Source organism: Danio rerio, chromosome 23 (assembly GCF_049306965.1).
Source record: "Danio rerio strain Tuebingen ecotype United States chromosome 23, GRCz12tu, whole genome shotgun sequence".
In the NCBI taxonomy this organism is placed as follows: Eukaryota; Metazoa; Chordata; class Actinopteri; order Cypriniformes; family Danionidae; genus Danio; species Danio rerio.
In genome coordinates this window covers 416,382-441,346 of record NC_133198.1, presented here as the reverse complement: position 1 = coordinate 441,346, position 24,965 = coordinate 416,382, and the positions used below count along the sequence as shown (strand labels likewise).

Genomic DNA, 24,965 nt, shown 5'->3' with positions numbered 1-24,965 from the left:
CACACAACTACCACTGAACTGAACTACATTTCCCATCATGCACCTCACACACACACCAATTCCAGATCACCCAAGGAAAATGCAATGAAGAGTACACAGGTTTGCAAACCCTCCTAAAGTTACAAATAATGGCGCCGATGCGAGCGATCATGTGGTGAATGTTGATCCGCCAGCCGAGATCAGTCGAGTGTTTTCTGTGTGCTGAAAGACTCGGTGGATCAGCTGTTTAATGGCCCAAATCTCGATACATTGCATTCACTGCGTGTTCAGTTTAAATGGCTGCTAAATGTAAAATCTCTGTTGCTCATTCGATGTGTTGAGCCCAGTGAGCCTTACATCCAAAAATAGTTAATCAAGTTGTAGTCAGTCTCAAAACCGCTCCAATTAGTCCACCGTTTTTATGTTGTTAAACTGAAAAAAAAGGACTGTGTGTGCTTATATCAGCCCAATATGACGGTCTATACACTATACCTGCACACACGTCTGTCCAAACAGCTGGAAAAGGAGATTTTCCACCATAGGTGCCCTTTAAGTCAGCCTTAAATCAGCCTTTAGGCTTGATAGTCAGGCTCCTGTTGGTGTTGTCAATCTGGCAACCTGCACTTGTGTGTGTGTTGAACCAGACGTGCAATACCTACTTCAACCACTGGGTGTCAAACTTACTGCACCTTTAATTAAACTGAATCTAGATCCGACCCCTGTTATCACCCTGATCCCTACAGTACAAGTTGATCCAAAGGTTGACTTCTTTTATTAGTGTAGCACCACAGCAAATCATTTAAACACTCATTTGTCCTGTATTGAGAGTCTGCAGGACGCTCTGCAACACACTGATGAATGCAGTGACGGTCTGCTGGTGTTCGGGCTGCTGTTTTACAGTCACCGTCAGCATCTCCGGGTCATCCTGCAGCAGTTCAGCTAGGACGAGCGTCCCGGAGCCCCTGCTATAGATGTAGGCCCTCCAGGGTAGCGCGCGGGCCGGGCTGAAGGCCAGAGTCTGGATGTGCACCGGCTGCAGGGCGCTCTGAAGTGTGTCCGCTGCGCATCCAGAGAAACACACCGTCTGACGCTGCAGGACCTCCAGCTGCTGCCACATCTGCTCAAACGCCTCGGGGGACACAGCAGCACCCGCACACAGGCTGACACCTGCTTCTGAGACGTCCCGCATGGAGACGGGGACGTGTTCTGGCAGGCAGAGACACAATGGTGGAGTACAGCGTTACGCTCTTATTCAGCACTTTCAAAACCAGAGATGAAAGATTAAAGGGGAATGTGCAGGGTGGGTTGAGAATGTAAATGCGACTCTGCTGTCTCTAGAGTGTGTGTGTGTGTGTGTGTGTGTGTTTGAGCTGAGAATACACACAGATGATGTTTTCCAGCTCTCTAAAACTGACCCTTTCAGGCTTTGATCCTGATTGTGGTGTTTTGGTGACTGTCGCTTTAAATGCAAATGAGATTGTGCTCTTTTCAGAAGAGGGCGGAGCTACAGACACCTGTGTGTCAGCATAGTGGCCGATTCAAACACTCTAATGGCTAATGGACAGACGGCTGCTTCTCACTCAGGCCTGCTGTTTATGCTAATGAGATGGAGAGATGGGCACTAGTGGGCGGGGCTTTCCCCCTCTGATGACACGTACAAAGGGAGAATGTCAATCAAAGTGTTTCTGCTTGGTACCTGTGAGCAGCTCAGTGTCTGCAGTGTCGTCGGTGTGTTCTGATGCTGATAGAGCAGTGTTGTGGAGCTGTAGGTCTGCTGCAGACAGAGGGCCGAGTGTGTTGAAAATAGAGACCCACTGACTGACGGGCTCCTCTTGTGCACTAGTAAGGACACTCAGAGATGGGTCTGATTTAGGGCCCGTCACAACCTTCCTCGTCTCTTCAATACCCCGCTGAAGAAGCCTGTAGTACAGCAGAGCCCGGTCTCGCACACACATGTCGCTCTCCTCCTCTGAAGACACACATACACACACACACACACACACACTATATGTATAGGGAACATACTGAATCTAATGCGCCTGCTGTGAAGATTCAAATCAATGTGCACAGACAGACAGACAGACAGACAGACAAGGACAGAACAGACATAGAGAGACAGAGACAGACAAAACAACAAACACCAACAGACAGAAATACACAAACAGAGAACAACATAAAGACAGAACAACAGACAGACAGAACGACAGACAGACAGAACGACATACAGAATGACATACAGACAGACATACAGTCAGAACAACAGACACAAACAGAACAACAGACATGGACAGACACGGACAGATAAAGCAACAGACATAAACAGACAAAACAACAGACACAGACAGACAGAACAACAGCCACAGACAGAACGACAGACAGACAGACAAAACAACAGACACAGACAGACAGAAAAACAGCCACAGACAGACAGACAGACAGACAGAACAACAGCCACAGACAGAACGACAGACAGACAGACAAAACAACAGACACAGACAGACAGACAGACAGACAGACAGACAGACAGACAGACAGACAGACAGACAGACAGACAGAACAACAGACACAAACAGAACGACAGACAGATAGATAGAACAACAAACACAGACAGACAGAAAAACAGCCACAGACAGACAGACAGACAGACAGACAGACAGACAGAACAACAGACAGACAGAGAGACAGACAGAACAACAGACACAGACAGAACAACAAACACAGACAGACAGAACAACAGACAAACAGGCAAAGATAGACAGAATAACAGACAGACAGACAGACAAAGGCAGAACAACAGACACACAGAGACAGACAGACAGACACAGGCAGAGAGACACACACACACACACACACACACACACACACACACACACACACACACTGACAGACAGACAGACATGTCGTCCTCTATCACCTATGCAGTAGTGCAGCAGACGGCCCAGCATGTCTTGTGTCTCAGCAGGGCGTCTCAGGAACATCTTGAGTGCTGCGGTCAGTATCTCCATCTTCAGCGGCGCAGACAGCTCCGTCTTCAGCCCGTCGATGTAGACCTCCAGCAGATAGGGGGCGCTGCTGATCTGATCCGCATGCTCGCCCAGCAGCCACAACAGAGCCTGCTTTCCCTGACAAGCACAACAATACATCTCACTCACTCTCACCCTGACCCTTCAGTTCAGCTCACGGCTCTGAACTACTGCCTATATTAAAGTACCCGGGTGCTCCGGTTGCCCCCACAGTCCAAACACATGCACTATAGGGGAACTGATCAACTACACTGGCCGTAATGTATGAGTGTGTGTTTGTGTGTGAGAATGAGTGTGTATGGGTGTTTCCCAGTGCTGGATTGCAGCTGGAAGTAAAACATATGCTAGAATCGTTAACGGTTCATTCCACTGTGGTGATCCCTGATAATTAAGAGACTAGGCCAAGGGAAAATGAATGAATGAATGAATGAATGGATGAATGAATGGATGAATGCACTTTTCCTGATTTAGATGATAACGTTCTGCTATTTGCATTCATACACTGCTACTCTCTGATGATCTGAAGTGTTTTGCAGAGCATTTATGGTCAGATTATTTAAATTTGGTAGACATTTAGTCATGTTTGGGTTTCTGCTTTGGCTTAAATGACTATTCTGCAGACATGTCTGATAGGCTGCTCATCGTGTTCTCTACAGCTAATCTGAGGCATCTGTTTCCCTCCAGCGGAAGTTGATTAAGCTGCATGTGCAGAATCTGACCTGATAATCTACTGAAGGCTCCGAGTGATAGATGTGTGTTTTGATGATGTGTGAGGGGCACATTTACACCATCACATCTACAGAATGCTGTATTTTTCATGCAGTTAGGCAGGTTATTTACTGTGCATGACACTGCTGTGTTTTCAGGGTGTGGAAAATCGTAGTAAATGAGCATGTTTTTATTTAAAGATACAGTACTATCTATATGTACACTGCAAAACTCTGATTTCTTTATTCTTGTTTTGTGATTTCATTATTTTCTGTATTTATTTACAATGAGGTTGTTAACTAGAGTGTTTTGTCACTCCTTTGTTTCTAACTTACTAAAGGAATAGTTCACCCAGAAATGGTGGAAATTTCTCCGTATTTACTCTCCCTCAAGTGCTTTTAAACCTTTATGAGTTTCTTTCACCTGTTAAACACTACAGAAGATATTTTGAAAAATGCTGAAATCCGGTAACCATTGACTTCCATAGTAGGAAAAACAAATACTGCAGAAGTCAATAGTTACCCAGTAGCACACATTACTATTTTGTAACTTATTAAAGGGACAGTTCACCCGAAAGTTAAAATCTACTTTTTATTTACTCTCCCTCATGTAGTCTCATCTTTCTCATCTTTATGAGCTGCTTTTTTGTTAAACACTACAGAAGATATTTTGAAGAATGTTGGAAACCGGTAACCATTGAATTGCATAGTTTACTTGCAATGAGGTTGTATTGGTTAATGCGTTTACTAACGTGAACAAACAATGAACACTACATTAAGGAAGACACAGCTGTTCATTGTTAGTTCATGTTGCATTAACTAAGGGCTGGTCCACAGTTTATTTATGAGGCACTTTTGTTGTATAGACAGAAGCTAAAAGTCAGATATATGCAATTTAATTAATTAATCGTGTTTGCATTCTCCACATTTGACCTTTTTTTATTTTTATAAATGTTTAGCAAAAGAAAACTTTAGGCTAAATTACTGTAGAGTCTATTTAAAATGCAAACATTAAACATAATGCGAGCATATTAGCGTGAAGTATAGCATACTTAAAAATGCTAAACCTGTAGACAGACAGACTGAAAGACAGATAGATAAAGTGCAGTCATTGATTAAAAGCACATCAGTGTTGTTATTTATTTTTATTTACATTATTTATGTATTTTTTTTAATTGTGTGCCTGTCAGTTGAGTTTGTGGGACACATTTTGCAGCGTTTACATGCACATAAATTATTAAAATAAAACATTATATCATTTCATAAAGTTGTTTCAAAAACATTGTATATATATATTTTTTTTTAAAGATTTATTTTTGGCCTTTTTTGCCTTTATTAGATAGGACAGTATTAAGACAGGAAGCAAAGTGGGAGAGAGAGAGAGGGGGGGTAAGGAAATGTCCTCGAGCCGGGATTCAAACTCGCGACGCCCTGACGTGCTATTGCACCATATGTCGGCGCACTAACCACTAGGCTATTGCGCTGACAAAAACATTATATTTTCAAAAATATTTCCTCTAATATTGGTCCTTCTAGAGATAGTCATATTTGTTTTATTTCGGCTAGAATGAAAGCGGTTTTAAAGCCATGTTAAGCTCAATATTATTCACCCCTTCAGCAATATTAGTGTTGGATTGTCTCCAGAACAAACCACTGTTATACAATGACTTGCCTAATTACCCTAACTTTACCCTAATTACCCTAGTGAAGCCCTGGGAGAAGCCTGTCTCAACTACAGTCAAAAAAAGCATGCTGGTTGAATAACAGTGACTTTAAATCTGAATTTGCCAGAGGACTTGAATAATTTCGGGCTTGACTGTATGAATGCGAGTGTGAACAGAAAACGTGCTTGTTTTAGAGTAAATAAAATCATCTGAATGATAATAAATGATGTCCTCACCTCACTATCCTGAGGATAATCCACACAGGACTCGACAGTGAGGCACACAGCGGCTGTACACTGAGGACAGAACCACACCAGATCCCTGAAGGTCTGGATCACGGCTAAACACACACACACACACACACACACGCGCACACACACATACAGAGAGAGAGAAGCAGCAGACCATACTGTCAGCTTATAATGTCTGTTAGCAAACAAAGCCTGCATCCAGGCAGAAAGAGGTCTGTGGAAAGCAAACAGTAAAACATGCACACACACTGTACGTCCATTAGGAAGAAGAAGAAAAAAAGAGATGTCATTAAGTGAACCGTTTTGTCCCTCATCTACTTAATAAAGGCTCAGATTTGCCAAAAATGAGGAATTACTCTTCATATATTCTCCCTCAAGTGTTTTTAAACCTTTATGAGTAACGCTGAGAGTACAGTTCCTTCCGGAAGAAGCAGAAAAAACTGAAATGTCATTAACTGGACTGTTTTGTCACTTGTTTTGTAATTTAATAAAGGAATAGTTCACCAAAAAATAAAAAATATCTCCTTATTTACTCTTCCTCAAGTGGTTTTAAACCTTTGTGGGTTTCTTTCTTTTGTTAAACACTACAGAAGATATTTTGAAGAATGTTGGAAACCGGTAACCATTGAATTGTATAGTAGGGAAAACAAACAGTGTGGAAGTGAATGGTTACCCAGTAACACACAGGACTATTTTGTCACTTATTAAAGGGGCAGTTCACCCAATAAGAAAATGAACTCTTTATTTACTCTCCTTAACCTTAATGAGTTTCTTTTTTGTTAAACACAAATGAAGACATTTTGAAGAATGTAATCGCTGACTTCAATAATAGGAAAAACAAATACTGTGGAGATCAATGGTTACCCAGTAACACACACACAGTACATCCTCCAGGGAAGTAGAAGAAAATACTGAAACGTTATTACCGTTTTGTCACTTATTTAGTAACTTATTAAAGGGTCAGTTCACCCAAAAATAAATATTTCCTCTCTATTTACTCTCCTTCAACAGTTATAAACTTTTGAGTTTCTTTCACCTGTTGAACACTAAAGAAGATACTTTGAAGAATGCTGAAAACCGGTAACCATTCATTTGCATAGTAGGAAAAACAAATCTATGGAAGTCAATGGTTACCCAGTAACATACACTACCATTTTGTCACTTATTTTGTGACATACCTGTAATAAAGGAATATTTATTACCCCCCCCCCCTTAAAAATCATATTTACTCTCCCTCAAGTGGTTTTAAACCTTCATGGGTTTCTTTATTTTGTTAAACACTACCAGTAACCATTAACCATTGAGTTGCATAGTAAGAAAAACAAATACAGTGGAATTCAATGGTTACCCAGTAACACACAGTACAATTTTGTCACTTATTAAAGGGACAGTTCACCCAAATAAGAACATTTACTCTTTATTTACTCTCCCTCAAAGGGTTTTAAACCTTTATGAGCTGCTTTTTTGTTAAACACAAATGAAGATATTTTGAAGAATGCTGAAAACTGTTAATCATTGACTTCCCTAATGGGAAAAACAAATGCTGTGGAAGTCAATGGTTACCCAGTAACACTAAGAGTACATCCACCGGGAAGAAAAGGCAATAGTATCTGGATGCAGCCTTTATGATGCAAGCTGAGACTGCATCACTCAGCGATGCAATGTCAGACACAATGCACTCAATGCAGTGAGTGACGTCACTGTGACGGGTAGGGTTAGGTGAGCTCATTAAAAAGCATTGGATGCAGCTCAGACTGCACTGTACCGAGTCTGCAGCAAGACCCCTCTCAGAAAAGATGAAAAACTGAAATGTTATTAACTGGACTGCTTTGTCACTTATTTTGTAATTTAATAATGCAATAGTTGACCGCCCCTCCCCGCCTTCCTCCCTTTTAATTAGCTACTTTCTCCTGTTGAACACTAAAGAAGATATTTTGAAGAATGCTGAAAACCGGTAACCATTCACTTGCATAGTAGGAAAAACAAATCTATGGAAGTCAATGGTTACCAAGTATCATACACTACCATTTTGTCACTTATTTTGTGACATACCTGTAATAAAGGAATATTTATCCCCCCCCCCCCCCCTTTTAAATACCATATTTACTCTAAATTTATTTAATCTAATCCTGTAGAAGTAAATGGTTACCCGGGAACACTAAGATCAAGTCCTTTGAGTTTCTTTCCTGTTCACCCAAATGAAGATATTTTGAAGAATGCTGAAAGCCGGTAACCCCTGACTTTCCAAAACAAATACTATGGAGGTCAATGGTTACCGGTTTCCAACATTCTTCAAAATATCTTCATTTGTGCTGAACAGAAGAAAGAAACTCATAAAGGTTTAATACAAGTAGAAGGAGTGTAAATGATGATGTTTGGGTGAACAATAAGAGAAATCATGCAGAGGTGTGTGTGTTCTCGTACCGGATGTGATGTGATCCTGCTTCAGTGCCAGCAGGCCGGTCAGGATATCCAGACACTTCTCGCTGTATGTTCGCCCTATACGCCCTGGACACCAGAAAGAAACATGTGCAATAAGAAAACACACAGCTGTACTGATAACAACAGCAGCACAGTGGCTCAGTGGTTAGCACTGTGGCCTCACAGTATGAAGGTCACTGGTTTGAGTCTCGGCTGGGTCAGTTGGTGTTTCTGTGTGGAGTTTGCATGTTCTCCCCGTGTTGGCATGGGTTTCCTCCGGGTGCTCCGGTTTCCCAGTCCAAACACATGCACTATAGGGGAACTGATCAACTAAACTGGCTGTAGTGTATGAGTGTGAATAGGTGTATATGGGTTATATGGTTTCCCAGTACTGGGTTGCAGGTGGAAGGCCATCCACAGTGTAAAACATACGCTGGAATAGTTGGCGGTTCATTCCGCTGTGATAATAATAATATCTTGTTACAGCTAAGGAAGTAAAGGTATCTCTAACAGTGAGGTGTATCTTCACCAATAGCGGCGATGGCAGCCTGGGCCAGTTCAGCAGACACATCAGTACAGTAGCTCTTCATCTCCTCCAACACCAGCGCCACGTTCTCATCGTTCACCAGCGCCACCAGGATCTCCATCTTCCTGAATTTAATGTAACTGGGCTCCGAGTACCCGCAGAAGAAGCGCTTGTAGTGTGTGTTGAATAGGGCCGGCTGACTGCGCATCACCTGCTGAATGTGGCACAGTCCAGCAAAGCGCAGCTCCCGGGATGCAGCGCCACACGTGGCCAGCAGGGGCGCACTGGAGCACAGCAGGGCGTCAGCCTGGACTGCGGGGTGGGCGGCGGCCAGATGGAGGAAGAGGCGGAGCGTGGAGATGGCCACATGTGATTGGCTGCTCTGGAGGAAGGGGTCCAGCAGGCTGAGGATGTCGAAAAGCTCGTCGTCATTTCGAGGACGGTAGCGGAGCAGGAACGTCAACACTTCACTCTGAGCCCAGCTGTCCAGATCCTTCAGTCTGAGTGTAGAAAACAGCAGAACAGCATTCAATACGAGTACATCCACCTGTTTTCAGTCTTTAGTTTATGATATCACGCTTATTTGTTTATGTATTTTATGCACTACTTAGTGTTATTCTCCTTTTAGGGGAGGGGTGGGGGGTGTGACCTGTTGAGCAGGTGATGAGCGATGGGTTTATTAATAACCACTCCGCCCTCATCCTTCAGGATGTCCTCCAGGGCCCGCAGACAGTTCACCACCACCACTGGGTCTGGGTCCCTCAGTAGGGCATACAGCTCGTTCACTAGACTGCCATCTGAAACACACACACAAACACAAACACACACATAAACACACACATAAACACACACATAAACACACACACACACACACACACACATAAACACACACACACACACACACACACACACACACACACAAACACACACACACACACACACACACACACACACGCACACACGCACACACACACACACACACACGCACACACACACACACACAGTACAGTCACACACTGCATACATCCTTCCTGCTCTGTGCTGTATTACTACTGGACTGTTACTTGTTAGAGAGCGTTGCTAGGCTGTTGTTTTTGCTCAAAGTGGTTGCTAGGGCATTGCTTAGTGTTGCTTAACTTAGGCTGTTGCTAGTTAGAGTGTCACTAGTCTATAGCAGCCACTGGGTGCTGGGTGATTGTAAGGGTTTTTACAAGACCTTGCTTGTTAGTGTCGCTAGGCTGTTGCTTTGTGTTGCGATTGGTTGCTAAGGCACTGCTAAGTGGTGCTAGGGTGTCCTGGGTGATTATGGGGTTGTTGTTTAGGTTGTTAGAGTGTCGTCAGGCTGCTGATGTCGTTTCGCCATCACGAGTTATGTAGCTCAACCATAAGATCAAAGATATGTTTTCCTGTCTCTTAAATAAAACTTCCTCAAACCGGAAGGGCCTTTCAATAATGCAAAACAAAGTAGAAACGCTACGGCCATGTAAAGCCCCGAGGACAGGAAATACCTCAGTAATAATAGAGCAAACAGTCTTTGTATTGTCTTGCTTTGAATACAAATGTTTGATTTCTCCAAAACATGTGCAAGTGTGTGATGTTGAAAGAAAGACATAATTAGGTCAGAATCAATGCGATGCTCCTGAGCCCAAAACATTCCTTTAAAGAGAACACTGAGAAACAAAATGCTGCATCATTTAATCGATTAACCAATAATTATCAGATCATAATAAGGGGTGAAAGTCACCTATCTCCGTGCGGGGCTGTAGACTGTGCATTTTGGCACAGCCAAGCACAGCGACTCTCCTTACGTAGCTGGCTTTGTCCCGCAGACCAGCAACAATGGGCTGCTCTATGTACTCTGTCATTCCTGGCATTCTGGAAAAGCAAGCCAAAAATGGAGTGTAAACAGAGGACAGCGGATCTGTCAGTGTTCATCAAAGAAGACAGAAACGCTGTTGGCATGTGCATTACCTGGATTTCAACACGGTCACAATATGTTGGTAAAAAAATGTCAGTGTTGTCATGAGAATACATGTGCTTATAAACACTGTGATATTACAGCATATCATGGACACGAAATAAAAAGAAAACGCCATCGCAAACCTTTCAGCAGGCGGTGTGTTTATAAGGGTCAAGTCAGGGTGTTGCTTTGTTTAGAGTGTTGTAAAGCCAGCACTTACACTGTCCATTTGTCATTGCTTGAATGGTGAGGTAGTGTTGTTCCAGAGATGGTTACTATGATCAAACAGCATAGAATCACCAAGAGGCGACACTCTAATGCGATTTTGGAAACAGCCACTAGATGGCGCAGCGGCTGGAATGAAAACTCCACTAGAACAGCAGCATATTACACGTCTGTAAAATTAACTATTAAAGTGCTGATGATTGTGATAGTGAGTGTTGTATTGTCGTCTTTCAGGTTGTATCTCAGCTTTAATGCGCTTTTTTAAATGAATAAATAAAAATAAAGCAGCTGCTTGCTGTTGCGACAGCAATAAGATTCAAGAGACGGCCGATCGCTTTCACTCCAATATGGCGGAATCCAGAGTGTTGCAATGGACCGTTCTATTGAGTGTCACCTCTTGGTCATTCTAAGCTCTTTGTTATGATGTCTAGGATGGTTGCTAGTCAATTGTGTTTGTAATAGTTGCTAGGGTGTTGCTAAGTGATTTATAAAGTGTTCTTCGTAGTTGCTAAGGTGTTACTTATTAGAGCGTTTCAATGACAACTGGTGGAGTGTTAAGAGGTCAATGATTGGATGTTGTTGTTGTGGTGTTCCAGGTTGTCAGGGGTGTTATTAGGTGATTGACAGTGTGTCTTAGATGGTTGCTAGGCTGTTGTTTTTATCTCAGTATTAAGTATAATGTGTTCTTCTGGGTAGTTGCTAAGGTGCTACTTAGAGTGTTTCAATGGCAACTGGTAAAGTGTTAAAAGTCATTGCTTGGATGTTGCTGTGTTGTTCCAGGTGGTCAGGGGCGTTACTAGGTGATTGACAGTGAGTTTTAAATGGTTGCTATGGTGTTGCTTTGTTAAGAGTGTTGTAAGGTCAGCAGTTACACTGTTCAGAGTCATTACTTAAATGTTGTAGTAGTGTTGTTCTAGAGAGGTTTACTATGATGTCTAGGATGGTTGCTAGGCAGATGTGTTTGTAATAGTTGCAAGGGTGTTGCTAAGCGATTGATAAGGTGCTCTTCTTGGTAGTTGCTAAGGTTTTTGTTTATTAGAGTGTTTCAATGACAACTGGTTAAGGTCATTTATTGGATGTTGTTGTGTTCCAGGTTGTCAGGGGCGTTATTGGGTGATTGTTAGTGTATCTTAGATGGTTGCTAGGGTGTTGATTTGTTCTTAATAGTAAGTGTAATGTGTTCTTCTGGGTAGTTGCTAAGATGTTACTTATTAGAGTGTTTCAATGGCAACTGGTGGAGTGTTAGAGGTCAATGGTTGGATGTTGTTGTGGTGTTTCAGGTTGTCAGGGGCGTTACTAGGTGATTGACAGTGCGTCATAGATGATTGCTATGGTGTTGCTTTGTTGTAAGGCCAGCAGTTACACTGTTTGATTCATTAATTGCTTGAATGTTGTAGTAGTGTCGTTCCAGGGAGGTTTACTATGAGGTCTAGGATGGTTGCTAGGCAGTTGTTGTGTTCCTAATGGTTGCTAAGGTGTTGCTAAGTGATTTATAATGTGTTTTTCTGGGCAATTGCTAACATGTTACCGATTAGTGTTTCAATGGCAGTTATTGCAGTGTTAGAGGTCATTGCTTGGATGTTGTTGTGGTGTTCCATGTTGTCAGGGGCATTACTAGGTGATTGACAGTGCGTCATAGATGGTTGCTAGGCTGTTGCTTTGTTTAGACTGTTGTAAGGCCAGAAGTTACACTCTTCAGAGTCATTGCTTGAATGTTGTGGTAGTGTTGTTCCAGAGATGATTACTATGATGTCTAGGATGGTTGCTAAGCAGTTGTGTTCATAACAGTTGCTAGGGTAGTGCTAAGTGATTTAAAAGGTGTTCTTCTTGGTTGTTGCTAAGGTGCTACTTATTATAGTGTTGCAAAGGCAGCTGATAGTGTTAAAGTCATTGCTTGGACGTTGTTGTTGTTGTGTTCCAGATTGTCAGGGGCGTTACTAGGTGATTGACAGTGTGTCTTGGATGGTTGCTAGGGTGTTGCTTTGTTTAGACTGTTGTAAGGCCAGCAGTTACATTGATCAGAGTCATTGCTAGGCTGTTGTTGTTTTTTTCTCAATAGTAGGTGTAAGGTGTTCTGGGTAGTTGCCAACATATTGGAGTGTTTCAATGGTAACTAGTACAGTGGTTAAGGTCATTGCTTGGATGTTATTGTGGTGTTCCAGGTGGTCAGGGGCGTTACTAGGTGATTGTCTGAGTATTAGATGGTTGCTAGGGTGTTGCTAAGTGATTTATAAGGTGTTCTTCTTGGTTGTTGCTAAGGTGCTACTGATTATAGTGTTTCTCAATAGTACGTGTAAAGTATTCTTTTGGGTAGTTGCTAAGCGCTTCAATTAAAATGATTACAGTGTTCTAGGTATATGTTGGTGAATTGGAACGCAGCATAGGTCTAAACAACGAAAGAGTCAGACAATACACACCTGAAGTTGCACATGTTTCTCAGGGCCAGGCCTCGCACCATGGGATTGGGATCTGCACAGTCTTTTCTCAGTGTGTTGATGGCCAGCAGAGCCAGGTCAGGCTTATCGCTGGCATAGGTGCACATGTACAGATATACAAGTTTCTTCTGAACAATATCCACCGTGGCACTGGCTTTCACCATGTCCATGAATAAAGCAGAGACATCCAGACCCTGCGTCATGTACCTGTGAGGAAATACACAAATAACATTACATCAGAAATCACTTTATGATTTATAAGTACAGTTTGACCCCTCACAGACCGCTGTTTTACATTAATATTCTCTACAGGATGCTTTACAGGAATACATTTGTGCAGACAAAACTGATCAACTAAGAAAAACACTGAAGACCACAGTACAAAGATTACTACGCCTAAATTAATATGTTGGGGGAAAATATTACAATAAACTTAAATAAAATCAGGAGGAACATTCAAATGATTAAATTTAGTTGAATTTTTTTTGGTTATTGCAATAACTGATTTAGTTTAAATGTAATATCTTTCTATTCCTAATGATTTTTGGTGACCAAACTCTTATTTTACTGTTTAATAAATCTGTTTTGTTTAAATACAGTAAAAATTCACAGACCTGATGACTTTAGTGATGTAGCTCTTGTAGCGGAGACGGTCTGCTTGAACATTAGGATTAGACAGAGCACGTTTAAGCTCCTTAACCGTCTCCTCCGACCCAAAATAAGGCATTTTCTGGGTTCTTCAGAGGCCTGCCACAAAACAAAACAGCAGAGGAACCCAATCTTAAAGAGACAGTTCATCCAATAATGATCATTCAGTCATCGTTCACTCACTCTTCACTTGAGTTAGACTGGCCTTCATTATAACATGCAGTGTTTGTTATGATTAGGACTCGTCAATAAAACTATTATTCCAGAGGGACTCGGTAAAGACTGAGTTTGTTAAAGTCATAGTTCACCCCTGAAGTTAACATTATCTCATCAGTTACTCTGCCTCATGTGGTTTTTTCTTCTATTAAACACAAAACAACATATTTAGAAAAACATCCTCATTGACATCCATACTGTTTGTTTTTCCAACTACCCAGCATTCCTCAAAGTATCTTCTTTTGTGTTTAACCTCGTAAAGGTGTATGTGGGAGAGTAAATGATGAGGTAATGTTCATTTTATGGGTGAACTGACCCTTTAACAAACCCAATATAGTCTTTTCTGAATCCCTGTGATATAATGTAAGAGTTTTAATGACGTCTGATAATCATAACAAACACTGCATGTCATAATAAAGGTCAGTCTGACAGTACAGTATCACACACATTAAACCAGCCCCATCAAAACAATGTTAATGAGCATAGGACAATCATTAATAACATTAAGACTCAACTTTAATTAGATACAGCAGTACAGTAACAGAACACCTTCAATCTACAGTTCAGAATAAAATGCCTTCCGATATTAAACATTACTGTATTTCTGTTTAGCTAGTCATAGTCTCACAGCTACTACTTTTATTAAATAAATACGCTTTTCGCACTCATAACGTAATTAAATGTGACATACCTTCAGTATCACTTTCTAAACAGCAACATAATAGTTAAAAATGAACATTAATATTGGACAGCATCAGATGATCGGTGTGTTTATGTCAAACAGAAAGCGCGAAGCCAGAATCCGTTCTTTACTTCCTTTGACAACACATTATTAGGTTTTCAAAATAAAAGTCTGGTTTAACATTTTAATCACGGTACTTTAATGACGTTAATGTAAACATTTTATCAATAATAAATGTGTAAAAGTTGCATTCATTAAATTCTTTGATACATATTGCATGGCATGTGCCTATGCATCCTAACTGCACTTCTGTCATTGTGAATCAGGATGTTTTAAATCAAATACAAAAATGAATAATAAAATATTCACGTTCTCATAAATATTTAAATAGTTTTGAAAGGTTGTAAAAAACTATTTTAAGTAAAATAAAGTTATTTTGCTGCATAATAAATTGTGTTGCAAATAAAACAAGGGAGAAACACACATTCAAATTAATAAAACTAAACACTAATATGAATATTGTTTAATATTTCATTATTCACCAAAACATTAAATAAAAATACTAAATTAAAAATAAATAAATAAACTGAACATTAATTTATTTATTCATTCACTTTCTTTTCGGCTCAGTCCCTTTATTAATCAGGGGTCGCCACAACGGGATGAACCGCCAACCTATCCAGCATATGTTTTATGCAACGGATGCCCTTCCAGTTGCAACCCAGTACTGGAAAACACACACACACTCTTGCACACACACTTTGGCCAATGTAATTAATCAATTCCCCTATAGCGTATGTGTTCAGATTGTGGGGGAAACTGCAGCACTCGAAGGAAACCCACGCCAACACAGGGAGAACATGCAAACTCCACACAGAAACACCAACTGAACCAGCTGGGACTCGAACCAGCGACCTTCTTTCTGTGAGAAAACTGAACATATTAGATAATATAAATTACCAAGTAATTAAACATGAAACGTCAATTCCATTTGCTTGTTTATTCTTTAATTAATTAATTAATTAGCTAATATAGTTAGCTGGATTGTTTGTTAGTTAGTTCTGTATTTTCTCTGTTAATTTTTTTCTTTCTGCTTTATTCAACCCTCAAAAAATCATATCAAACATATTTAAAGACTATACTCAAGCAGCATGCAGTTAAAAACAATTTAGCCTTGTTTTAGCCAAGATGTCAATGTTTAGATACCTATTAGACATCTATCAGACATCTTTAAACACAATCAATGCTTGTTGTGAGACCCCTATTTTACCACAGCAACACTGCATTTTTGTGTTTAAAAGATAGTCTTATAGATGTCTGATACATGCCTAATAGATGCCTAGTAAAGGTTTAACAGATGTTTAATAGATGTCTAACAGATGTCTTGTAGATGTCTAAGAGATGTCTAGTAAAGGTTTAATAGATGTGTAATAGATCTCTAATATATGTCTAAAAGATGTCTAGTAGATGTTTCATAGATGTCTAGTAGTGTCTAACAGATGATTAATAGATGTCTAATAGATGTCTAATAGATGCCTAGTAGATGTCTAGTACATGTCTAACAGATAATTATTAGATGTCTAGATGTCTAATAATGTCTAATCAATGTTTAATAGATGTCTATTAGATGTCTTGTAGATGTCTAGCAGATGTCTAATAGGTGTCTAGTAGATGTCTTGTACATGTCTAATAGATGTCTAATAGATGTCTAGTAGATGTCTAGTAGATGTTTAATAGATGTCTAATAGTTGTCTAAAAGATGTCTTGTATATGTCTAGTAGATGTTTCATAGATGTCTAGTAGTGTCTAACAGATGATTAATAGATGTCTAGTAGATGTTTAATAGATGTCTAAAAGATGCCTGATGGATGTCTAGCAGATGTCTAATAGATGTTTAATAGATGTCTAGTAGATGTTTAATAGATGTCTAATAGATATCTAAAAGATGCCTGATAGATGTCTAGCAGATCTAGCAGATGTCTAGAAGATGTCTAATAGATGTCTAATAGATGTTTAATAGATGTCTAATAGATATCTAAAAGATGCCTGATAGATGTCTAGCAGATGTCTAGTAGATGTCTAATAGATGTCTAATAGATGTTTAATAGATGTCTAGTAGATGTTTAGTAAACGTTTAATAGATGTCTAATAGATGTCCAATAGACGTCTTGTAAATAGCTTATAGATGTCTAATGAACATTTAAACTTGGTCTTCATTAAACAAAGGGCTACATTTGGGTTGTCAGTGAAAATCTAATAGACGTTGGTAAATACAGCCCAAAACTAGACATAATGTCATCAAATACACAATAATAAATAACTGCACACGTGAAGTCTGCGTACTCTGATTAGTCTAATTTTGGGCTTTTCTTAGACATCTATAGGATTTTCACTGACAGCCTCGTTTTAGCCAAAGCCCCCATTCATTCTGCAGTGGCGACCCTGGATAAATCAGGGACCACATCGACAGAAATTAAACGAATGTATGATTGAAGTGCGTATCCGCAGCTGTATCCCCTCTCTCTGAGGTGTTTTATTTTGACAAGCAGCCGGTCTGTGGGCGGGGCTAAACCGGTCATCATCATCTGCAGAAGAGACAGTCGTGAGCGGTGTGTGTGTTTGTGTGAGTGTGTGTTTGTGTGCGTGCGTGAGAGTGTGTGTGTCAGCGAAAGATTTCTGAAGATGCTGGAGAACAGGAGGCTCATCTGACGGGATGGCGGGAATAATTAAGAAGCAGATCCTGAAGCATCTGTCCCGGTGAGAAGCGGCTTTTATTCGGTAATGTCAGTGTCTGCATGAAGAAGAGGAGGACCATCACGGGGCTCACACTGCTAATAAACACACACACAACACACACAGCCCGTGTTATATACACAAACACACACACAGAGCTGTGGTTTTTTTGTTTGACAGGGATATAAAAGCGCATTTGAGGGGGTTAGCGGACAGGCTAATGGACTGCAGCATCACCGGTGTTAAATAACCATTCACCTGCACACACACACACACACACACACACACACACACACACTGGGCCTGACAGTGTCCTGTTAACTTGCTTTTTGTCTTTAGATAATATTGGGAGACTCAACATGACGTCATGTGTGGTAAAGTAATAAGTAAATAGGTTTATACATCACACATGGTGACTGTTTTTGTTTTTTTGTTTTGTTTATTTAGTCTCTGAAGTATGTTTTAGTTCTTTTAGAGGTTGTATGTTTTAATAATTATGACATTTATCACATTATGACATTTTGCTGTATATTAACCCTCCCTCGGCTGACAGGTCATCTAAGACGTAGGTCATTTATGTTTTATTTGATATGTTTTTTACAGTTAAAGCAGATTTTAATGTACTAATTGCATCAAAAATAAAAGTTTAACCTAAGATATGTGTGTGCACTAAACATATATATTATGTATATGTCATACACACGCATATAAAATAAAACCAAATCTGTATGAAACTTTTATATATATATATATATATATATATATATATATATATATATATATATATATATATATATATATTATATGTGGGGATAGAGTAATTTTTCTAACCTAGATTAATCTCTCTATAATCTTGGAATTAATCTAGATTAAAATGGCTGATTTTAATTCTGCCGAAGGCATTCAGAATATGTGTGCTATCCAAATAATGACTAAAAGTAAGTCTTTGAGAACGAGTTTTTCAAGCCAGGTGGCGCATTAGACCAGGGGCTCGTCTCCTGTTTCCACAATGCATCACAAACTGCTTGAGGAACATACTCCAGCATATGGTTTTCACAGCGGATGCCCTTCCAGCTGCAACACATTACTGGGAAACACCCATACACACACACACACACACACACACACACACACACACACACACACACACACTACGGCCAATTTAGTTGATCAATTCCTCTATAGCACATGTGTTTGGGGGAAACCCACACTAACACAACATGCAAACTCCACACAGAAACACCAACTGACCCAGCCGAGACTTAAACTAGCGACCTTCTTGCTATGACAGTGCTAACCACTGAGCCACCATGCCGTCCCTATCCTTCATTAAAGTTACAAATGTTGTTTTATTCTGTCCCCGAATGCTTTAAACTCTGAAACCCGCCTTTAAAACATGCAAATGATAAAGTGTCTCTCTGTTAGACGCCACTACTCTCATGTTTTCTCAATTGTTGATCAACTATAATCCGGACTCTACATTGCATTTTGTGACGGGACTGTTGTAAACTCACACACACACACACACAAACACTGCGATATCGATGCTGAAACTGTATATCGTGCAGCACTACTGAACACACTCCTGACAGCCTTAAGCACAAGTTTCCGGTCACATGATGAGGATGAGCTTAATCTAACTCACATGTGGGCTGACCCTGTGTGTTTGCATCAGTGAGGGGTGGGGGGGTGCATTCATTTGTTTCTTATTTATCTTTGTACTAGATGCTGCCGTCCACCTTGACATAAAGTCCTCATTTGAGGGCAGAAGGAAGTTCATAAATGCAGATTTTTAGTATTCAGTTGTCTAGATGCAAAACTAAAAAGTCTGTTGTTGGTAAATTTCATTGATGATTTCAAAAATGTCATTCAATTGTAAGCTTGAGTTTATTTGAGCACTTAATGTTTCCCTATTCAAAGACATTGCACTTGCATGCCCGAGAAGTGTTTCAATCATGGCTGCTGGGTCAAATTCTAATTTTGGCCTCTTAACAAATGTAGAATAAGTATTTTGGGTCTCCAGAATGTGCATTCAAACCTTTGTTTATTGACCTAAATGTGTTGCTGCATGGACATATTTAATTCCCCTTATTCTTAGGGGTGATAATGGTATAAATGTTTCTGACTAAGGGTATTTATATTGACGTTATTGATCTTATAACAGGAGCATCTGCTAAAGGAAACACTCTCTGGGCTTTGGCTGGTCTGAAAGCTCTTTCCCCTAATTCATGTTTAGAGCAAAGGTTAGCCTGAATTTGGTGACTCCATGTATTATATGAACTCTTACTGTACTTTTGAAACATTAAGCTCCTGCTTTGATTAAAGCTCCCTTCACACTTTCTTATTTTGTTTAGAAAATAAAACATTTAGCCCTGCTTTACTTCAGTGTCACTTTAGCCAATAGCCATAGTTTTAAAGCCTAAAGGTCTTTTAGTCCACTGTTATGAAGTCCAAAAGGCCTTGTAGTCTACTGTTCTCAAGCCCGAAAGGCCTTGTAGTCTACTATTTGAAACAGAAAGGCCAAATAGTCTACTGTTTTGATGCCAGAAAGGCCTTTAGTCCACTGTTTTGTCACCCAAAGGCCTTGTAGTCCACTGTTTTGATGCCAGAAAGGTCTTATAGTCCACGGTTTTAGCCCAAGTTACCTTGTTGTTCAATGTTTTGAAGCACGGAAGGTCTTATAGTCCACTGTTTCAGCCCGAGAGGCCTTGTAGTCCAGTGTTTAAAGGCTAAAAGGTCTTGTAGTCCACTGTTTTGAGACCTGAAAGGCCTTGTAGTACACTGTTTGAAGCCCTAAAGGTGTTGTAGTCCAACGTTTTACCCCGAAAGGCCTTGTACTCTACTGTTTTTGCCTTAAAGGACTTGTAGTCCACTGTTTGGTTGTGATATCCCAGCAGGCTCTCTGTGGGTGTTAAAGCACATGCTAGTTCTGCTGTTCTCAGACATGGCTGAAGGTCTGCCAGCTTTCCCTCATTCAGCCCAGTCTGTCATCTGTTTACTGTGTCAGAAAGCCTTCATGTTGTGCTCTGTTGACTCACATGCACACACACACACACACACACACACACACACACACACACACACACACACACACACACACAAACACTCCCGGACCTTCGTCTTAGTGCTGTTTACTAAGGCAAGTGTTATTATTGCTAGTGCTCATACTGAAAGTCTGGGATTGTTCTAGTCAGGGCCTAAAACTGACTTTTTGCTAAACCTGCCTATGGCCGATGACTTTAAGATTTTGTGTTGTTGTTTGCACTACTTTTACCACCACTACTACAGTAACTAATCATATTTACAATGCTATTTCACCATTGCTGAACTTTTAAGAAAAAAAAGAATAAAAAAAAAACATTTTAATGCATTTGGTAACTTTATTTCTTCCCTGAAAGCTGAAGTCCCTGGTTTTCCCACACATTGTGATTATCCCTGACCCTCAGACAGGGCTCTTGACTCTATTGCACAATTACTAAAACACTGTTATATGTGCAAAGTTCAATTGAACATGGGTTACTTTAATTGGTATACTTTAATTATATTAATTGCCAATATTTTGATTGCAGACCAAAATAATGTTAATTTATCAAAATGCTATCTCTACCATTGCATGTATGGGTTTGAACAGGGTATATGCCAGAGGTGTCCTGCAGATTTTAGCTCCAACTTGCTTCAACACACTGACAAGGATGTTTCTAGAAAGCCTAATAAGAGCTTGATGGATAGCCCAGGTGTTTCTGATTGAGGTTGGAGCTAAAGTCTGCAGGACACCGGCCCTCCAGGACCCTGTTATATGCAATTCAGTTTGAATAACAGTCCTAAATAACTGGTTAGTTTCTCCATTGTGCGAAGAAAGTTAAACTGCAACACCATTGCTCTGGATTATTGTGCAGGACATTGTTTTGCACAGTTGTTATTGTTATTAATGTTTTGCAATAGCTGTTGATTTGCAGTTTAATCAATGTGAGTGGAACTGAATAGCTAAGACTGAAGTAGATTAAGTCTGTCTCGTATATTAAGAGATGTTTGAGGCCAAAACTCGCTCTATATGGAGATCGAACCAACATTCTTCTGGTTATTAGGCTGTTGAGACTCTTGTTTCATCTAATCCAATATTTGGTAGAGCTTTGAAGTGTACAACAATGCCTTTGTACTGTCTAAACTTGGAAAAATACACAGCTGCAAGCAGCAATGAAGGGGCCAAGCACTTCATAAGCAAAACGAGCAAAGCAGGTTGGGGGTTTGGTTGAGGTGTTGCGGATGAAAATGAAGGGGGGGGGGTAGTCTTTATGTAGACAGCAGTAGCATTACTTGAATATCGCAGATGAAAGTGAAGATCAAGGGGGAGTGCCTTGATGTCGTGGACGAAAGTGAAGACGGTTTGGAATTCGTGGAAGAAAGTGAAGGGCAGGGCGGGGGTGCATATGAGGCACAAATTAAGCCCTGGGTCTATTCCATTATATGCAGATGCAGTCCCCTGAACATCATCTAATCAATCTAAAATCATCAATTCTTCCTTTCCAATTAGAGCTGTTCATTTCATAAAATCAAACTCGCAATATGAATCACAGACAAATACATTATTGCCAGTTTTTTCCAGTCTCGTGCAGCTCTAGTTCCCACACTGTAAGATCTATAGATGTAGAAGGAGGAGCTACTGGGGTGTTAGAAATGCAGTGCTAGTGTGAATATGACGGGTAGATGTGTGCTTTCCAGTGATTTACTGCACTCTGAAGTAAGACTGGGTCATGTCATCCAATATTCAGGATGATTTGGTTGCGATGTATAATTCACCATCATGAATTGCTTTGCTGATTTTGAAGCTCTTTATATAGGACAGTGTTTCCCAGCCATATCAGCAGTGGATGTTTCGGATGTGTCTCTTATCTGGCTCGGCTGTTTCTGGTCTTGGGGCCACTTCATGGGCACTCGCAGACTTGTGGATTTGCCAAATTAGTCATTTTATATTTTAGGAAGATTAGGTTTGTCCACATTGTTTTGGCAGAATCTGTTTTGTACTGTGTTGGTTGTGTGAGGGAAGCATTGGGTCTGTGCTTTTGTTTTGTTTTAGTTTTTAGGCTTTGTTTTAGGTTTAGTGTAGGGTTAGTTTAGGTTTGCTGTGCTTCAAATTTAGTTCTATCTGTTTTGTTTTAAGTTTAATCAGGTTTTGTTTTGTTTAAGTTTATTTATTTATTGTTTTGGTTTGGTTTTGTTTTCAGGTTTTGTTGAGCTAGATTATGTTTGGGTTTAGTTCATTGTAGTTTAGTTTAGTTTTTTTGTTTTGTTTTAGGTTTGCTTTGTTTTTACTTTGCTTTTATTTGTTTTAAGTTTAATTAAGTTTTGTTTTGTTTAGGTTTTGTTTTAGTTTATGCTAGTTTAGTTTTTGTTTAGTTTGAGTTCATTTTATTTTAGTTTAGTTATGCTTTGTTTTGGTTTACTTTTGTTTTGTTTTAAGATTTGTTTTAGGTTTAGTTTAGTTTAGGTTTGCTTCGCTTTGTTCTAATTTTGGTTGTACGTGTTTTATTTCAAGTTTAATTAGGTTTTGTTTTGTTTAGGATTTGTTTTCTTTTTGTTGTGTTTTTTTGTTTGAAGTTTAGTTAGGTTTAGGTTTTGTTTTTGGTGTTAAATAGAGTTGATATGGCTACACAATACTGAAAAAATATTCAGTATGCACTATTGCTGAGTTTTGCGATTATTTATATATATATATATATAGATAGATAGATAGATAGATAGATAGATAGATAGATAGATAGAACTGTGTGTGTGTGTGTGTGTGTGTGTGTGTGTGTGTGTGTGTGTGTGTGTGTGTGTGTATATATATATATATATATATATATATATATATATATGTTTAACAGATTGAGGAAATGTTCACAGTATGTCTGATAATATTTGTTCTTCTGAAAAAAGTCTTATTTGTTTTAATTTGGGCTAGAATAAAAGCTATTTTAATTTTTAAACACCATTTTAAGCTCAATATTATTCACCCCTTCAGCAATATTAGTGTTGGATTGTCTCCAGAACAAACCACTGTTATACAATGACTTGCCTAATTACCCTAACTTTACCCTAATTACCCTAGTGAAGCCTTTACATGTCACTGTAAGCTGAACACTAGTGTCTTGAAGAATATCTAGTCTAATATTATGTGCTGTCATCATGATGAAGAGGAAACACATCAGCTATTAGAGATGAGTTATTAACACTGTTATGATTAGAAATGTGTTGAAGAAATCTGCTCTCCGATAAACAGAAATTGGAGAAAAAAATAATTCAAGGTGGCTAATAATTCTTCAACTGTATATATATTTGTATATATCTGTATATATATTATAATTTGATTAAAACGGATTTAAAATGTCCTTGTTTGATGAAACATCATTAGGTAAATATTTGAGAATCAATCAAAAATGTATAATAATTTTGCCTTTAACTGTATAGATTGAAAATATTAGGACTTGTTTTTATTGTGCTGTTCTCACTCAGCCCTACTCTGAAGCATCTAACCCTCTTGGAAAAACTGAGAAAGACCCAGACACGCACGCACGCACATTCACACATGCAATTAATTGACCAGGCTGTGGAGTAAAGCTAATAATATTGGCATCCGCTGCATAAAACATATGCTGGATAAGTTGGTGGTTCATTCCACTGTGGCGACCCCAGATTAATAAAGGGACTAAGCCGAGAAGAAAATGAATATTATTATTATTAAATGGTTTTAATTTCAGTTAAATACAGTAGATTGACTGTGCTTCATATCCAGGAATCTTCAGTAATTCTGTACTGTTATTATTACATGCTTTTTTTGTTTCATATTTTATTTATTTTTTACTGTCTTTCATTTCTTTATTATTAATAACAGGATTTGTTTGTCAGATTTTTAATCTTCCTTTTAATTGTCCTCAATAGCTCTGCTTCACACTGCGCTTCACTTCTGACCGTAGATTGTTGTCATTTGCTCACATTTTGCTGAACGCCAGCTGTTTTCACTTGTGCCTGTTTCTTCAGTGAAAAACACTTGATGACACAAAAACAGCATCAGGCAGTGTCACAATCCCTCTGCTGCGCCATTATTGTAGCATGACTGAAGTGTTTCTGACAGCATTTTCTCTCTCTCTGCTCTTCTGAGGCCTCATTAATCTTTGAGCGAATGGAGATTTCCTATTCAGATGCGTGAAACCCTGCAGTCCTTTGAAGCTCTGTGTGTTTGTAGTGAATAATGTGCTGTTTTTCCTCCTAGGATGCATAAATTCAGGCTCTGCGGTGAATATTGTGTCTGTGATTCCTGCATGGTTTGAGGGCAGGGGTTAGAGACGCTCCCGTGGGCTTAAAGCGGTTTTACTGTTGTAATCTTATTAGCCAAGGGTGCGTCTCAATCAGCTCCCTTAGTGCTAGTGCACTAACCAGAAAGCTAGACTTTTTAAGTGCTGTCTTAATCACAGAATTATTCGGGTGTGTCTCAATCAGCTCCAGTTCATCAGTGTGC

At 39.6% G+C, this 24,965-nt stretch overlaps 2 protein-coding genes across 2 annotated transcripts in view; one reads left to right on the top strand and one right to left on the bottom strand.

Annotated features, from left to right (window-relative positions):
- Positions 1–732: 732 nt before the first annotated feature.
- ap4b1 (adaptor related protein complex 4 subunit beta 1) lies at positions 733–14,826 on the bottom strand. Its single transcript, NM_200338.1, is given in 11 exon segments — positions 733–1,185; positions 1,676–1,948; positions 2,894–3,101; positions 5,610–5,713; positions 8,049–8,132; positions 8,575–9,071; positions 9,221–9,368; positions 10,316–10,446; positions 13,174–13,398; positions 13,806–13,938; positions 14,747–14,826. Coding segments are annotated over 10 exon segments (2,190 nt in total). The 5' UTR covers positions 13,919–13,938; positions 14,747–14,826; the 3' UTR covers positions 733–778.
- A 2,519-nt stretch (positions 14,827–17,345) lies between these two features.
- The window catches only part of bltp3a (bridge-like lipid transfer protein family member 3A), a 31,347-nt gene continuing 23,727 nt past the window's right edge, over positions 17,346–24,965 (top strand). The window contains exon 1 of the mRNA XM_001921432.9: positions 17,346–17,494. Coding sequence (XP_001921467.4) covers positions 17,451–17,494 — 44 coding nt within the window. The 5' untranslated portion in view covers positions 17,346–17,450. The remainder of the gene's footprint in view (positions 17,495–24,965) is intronic.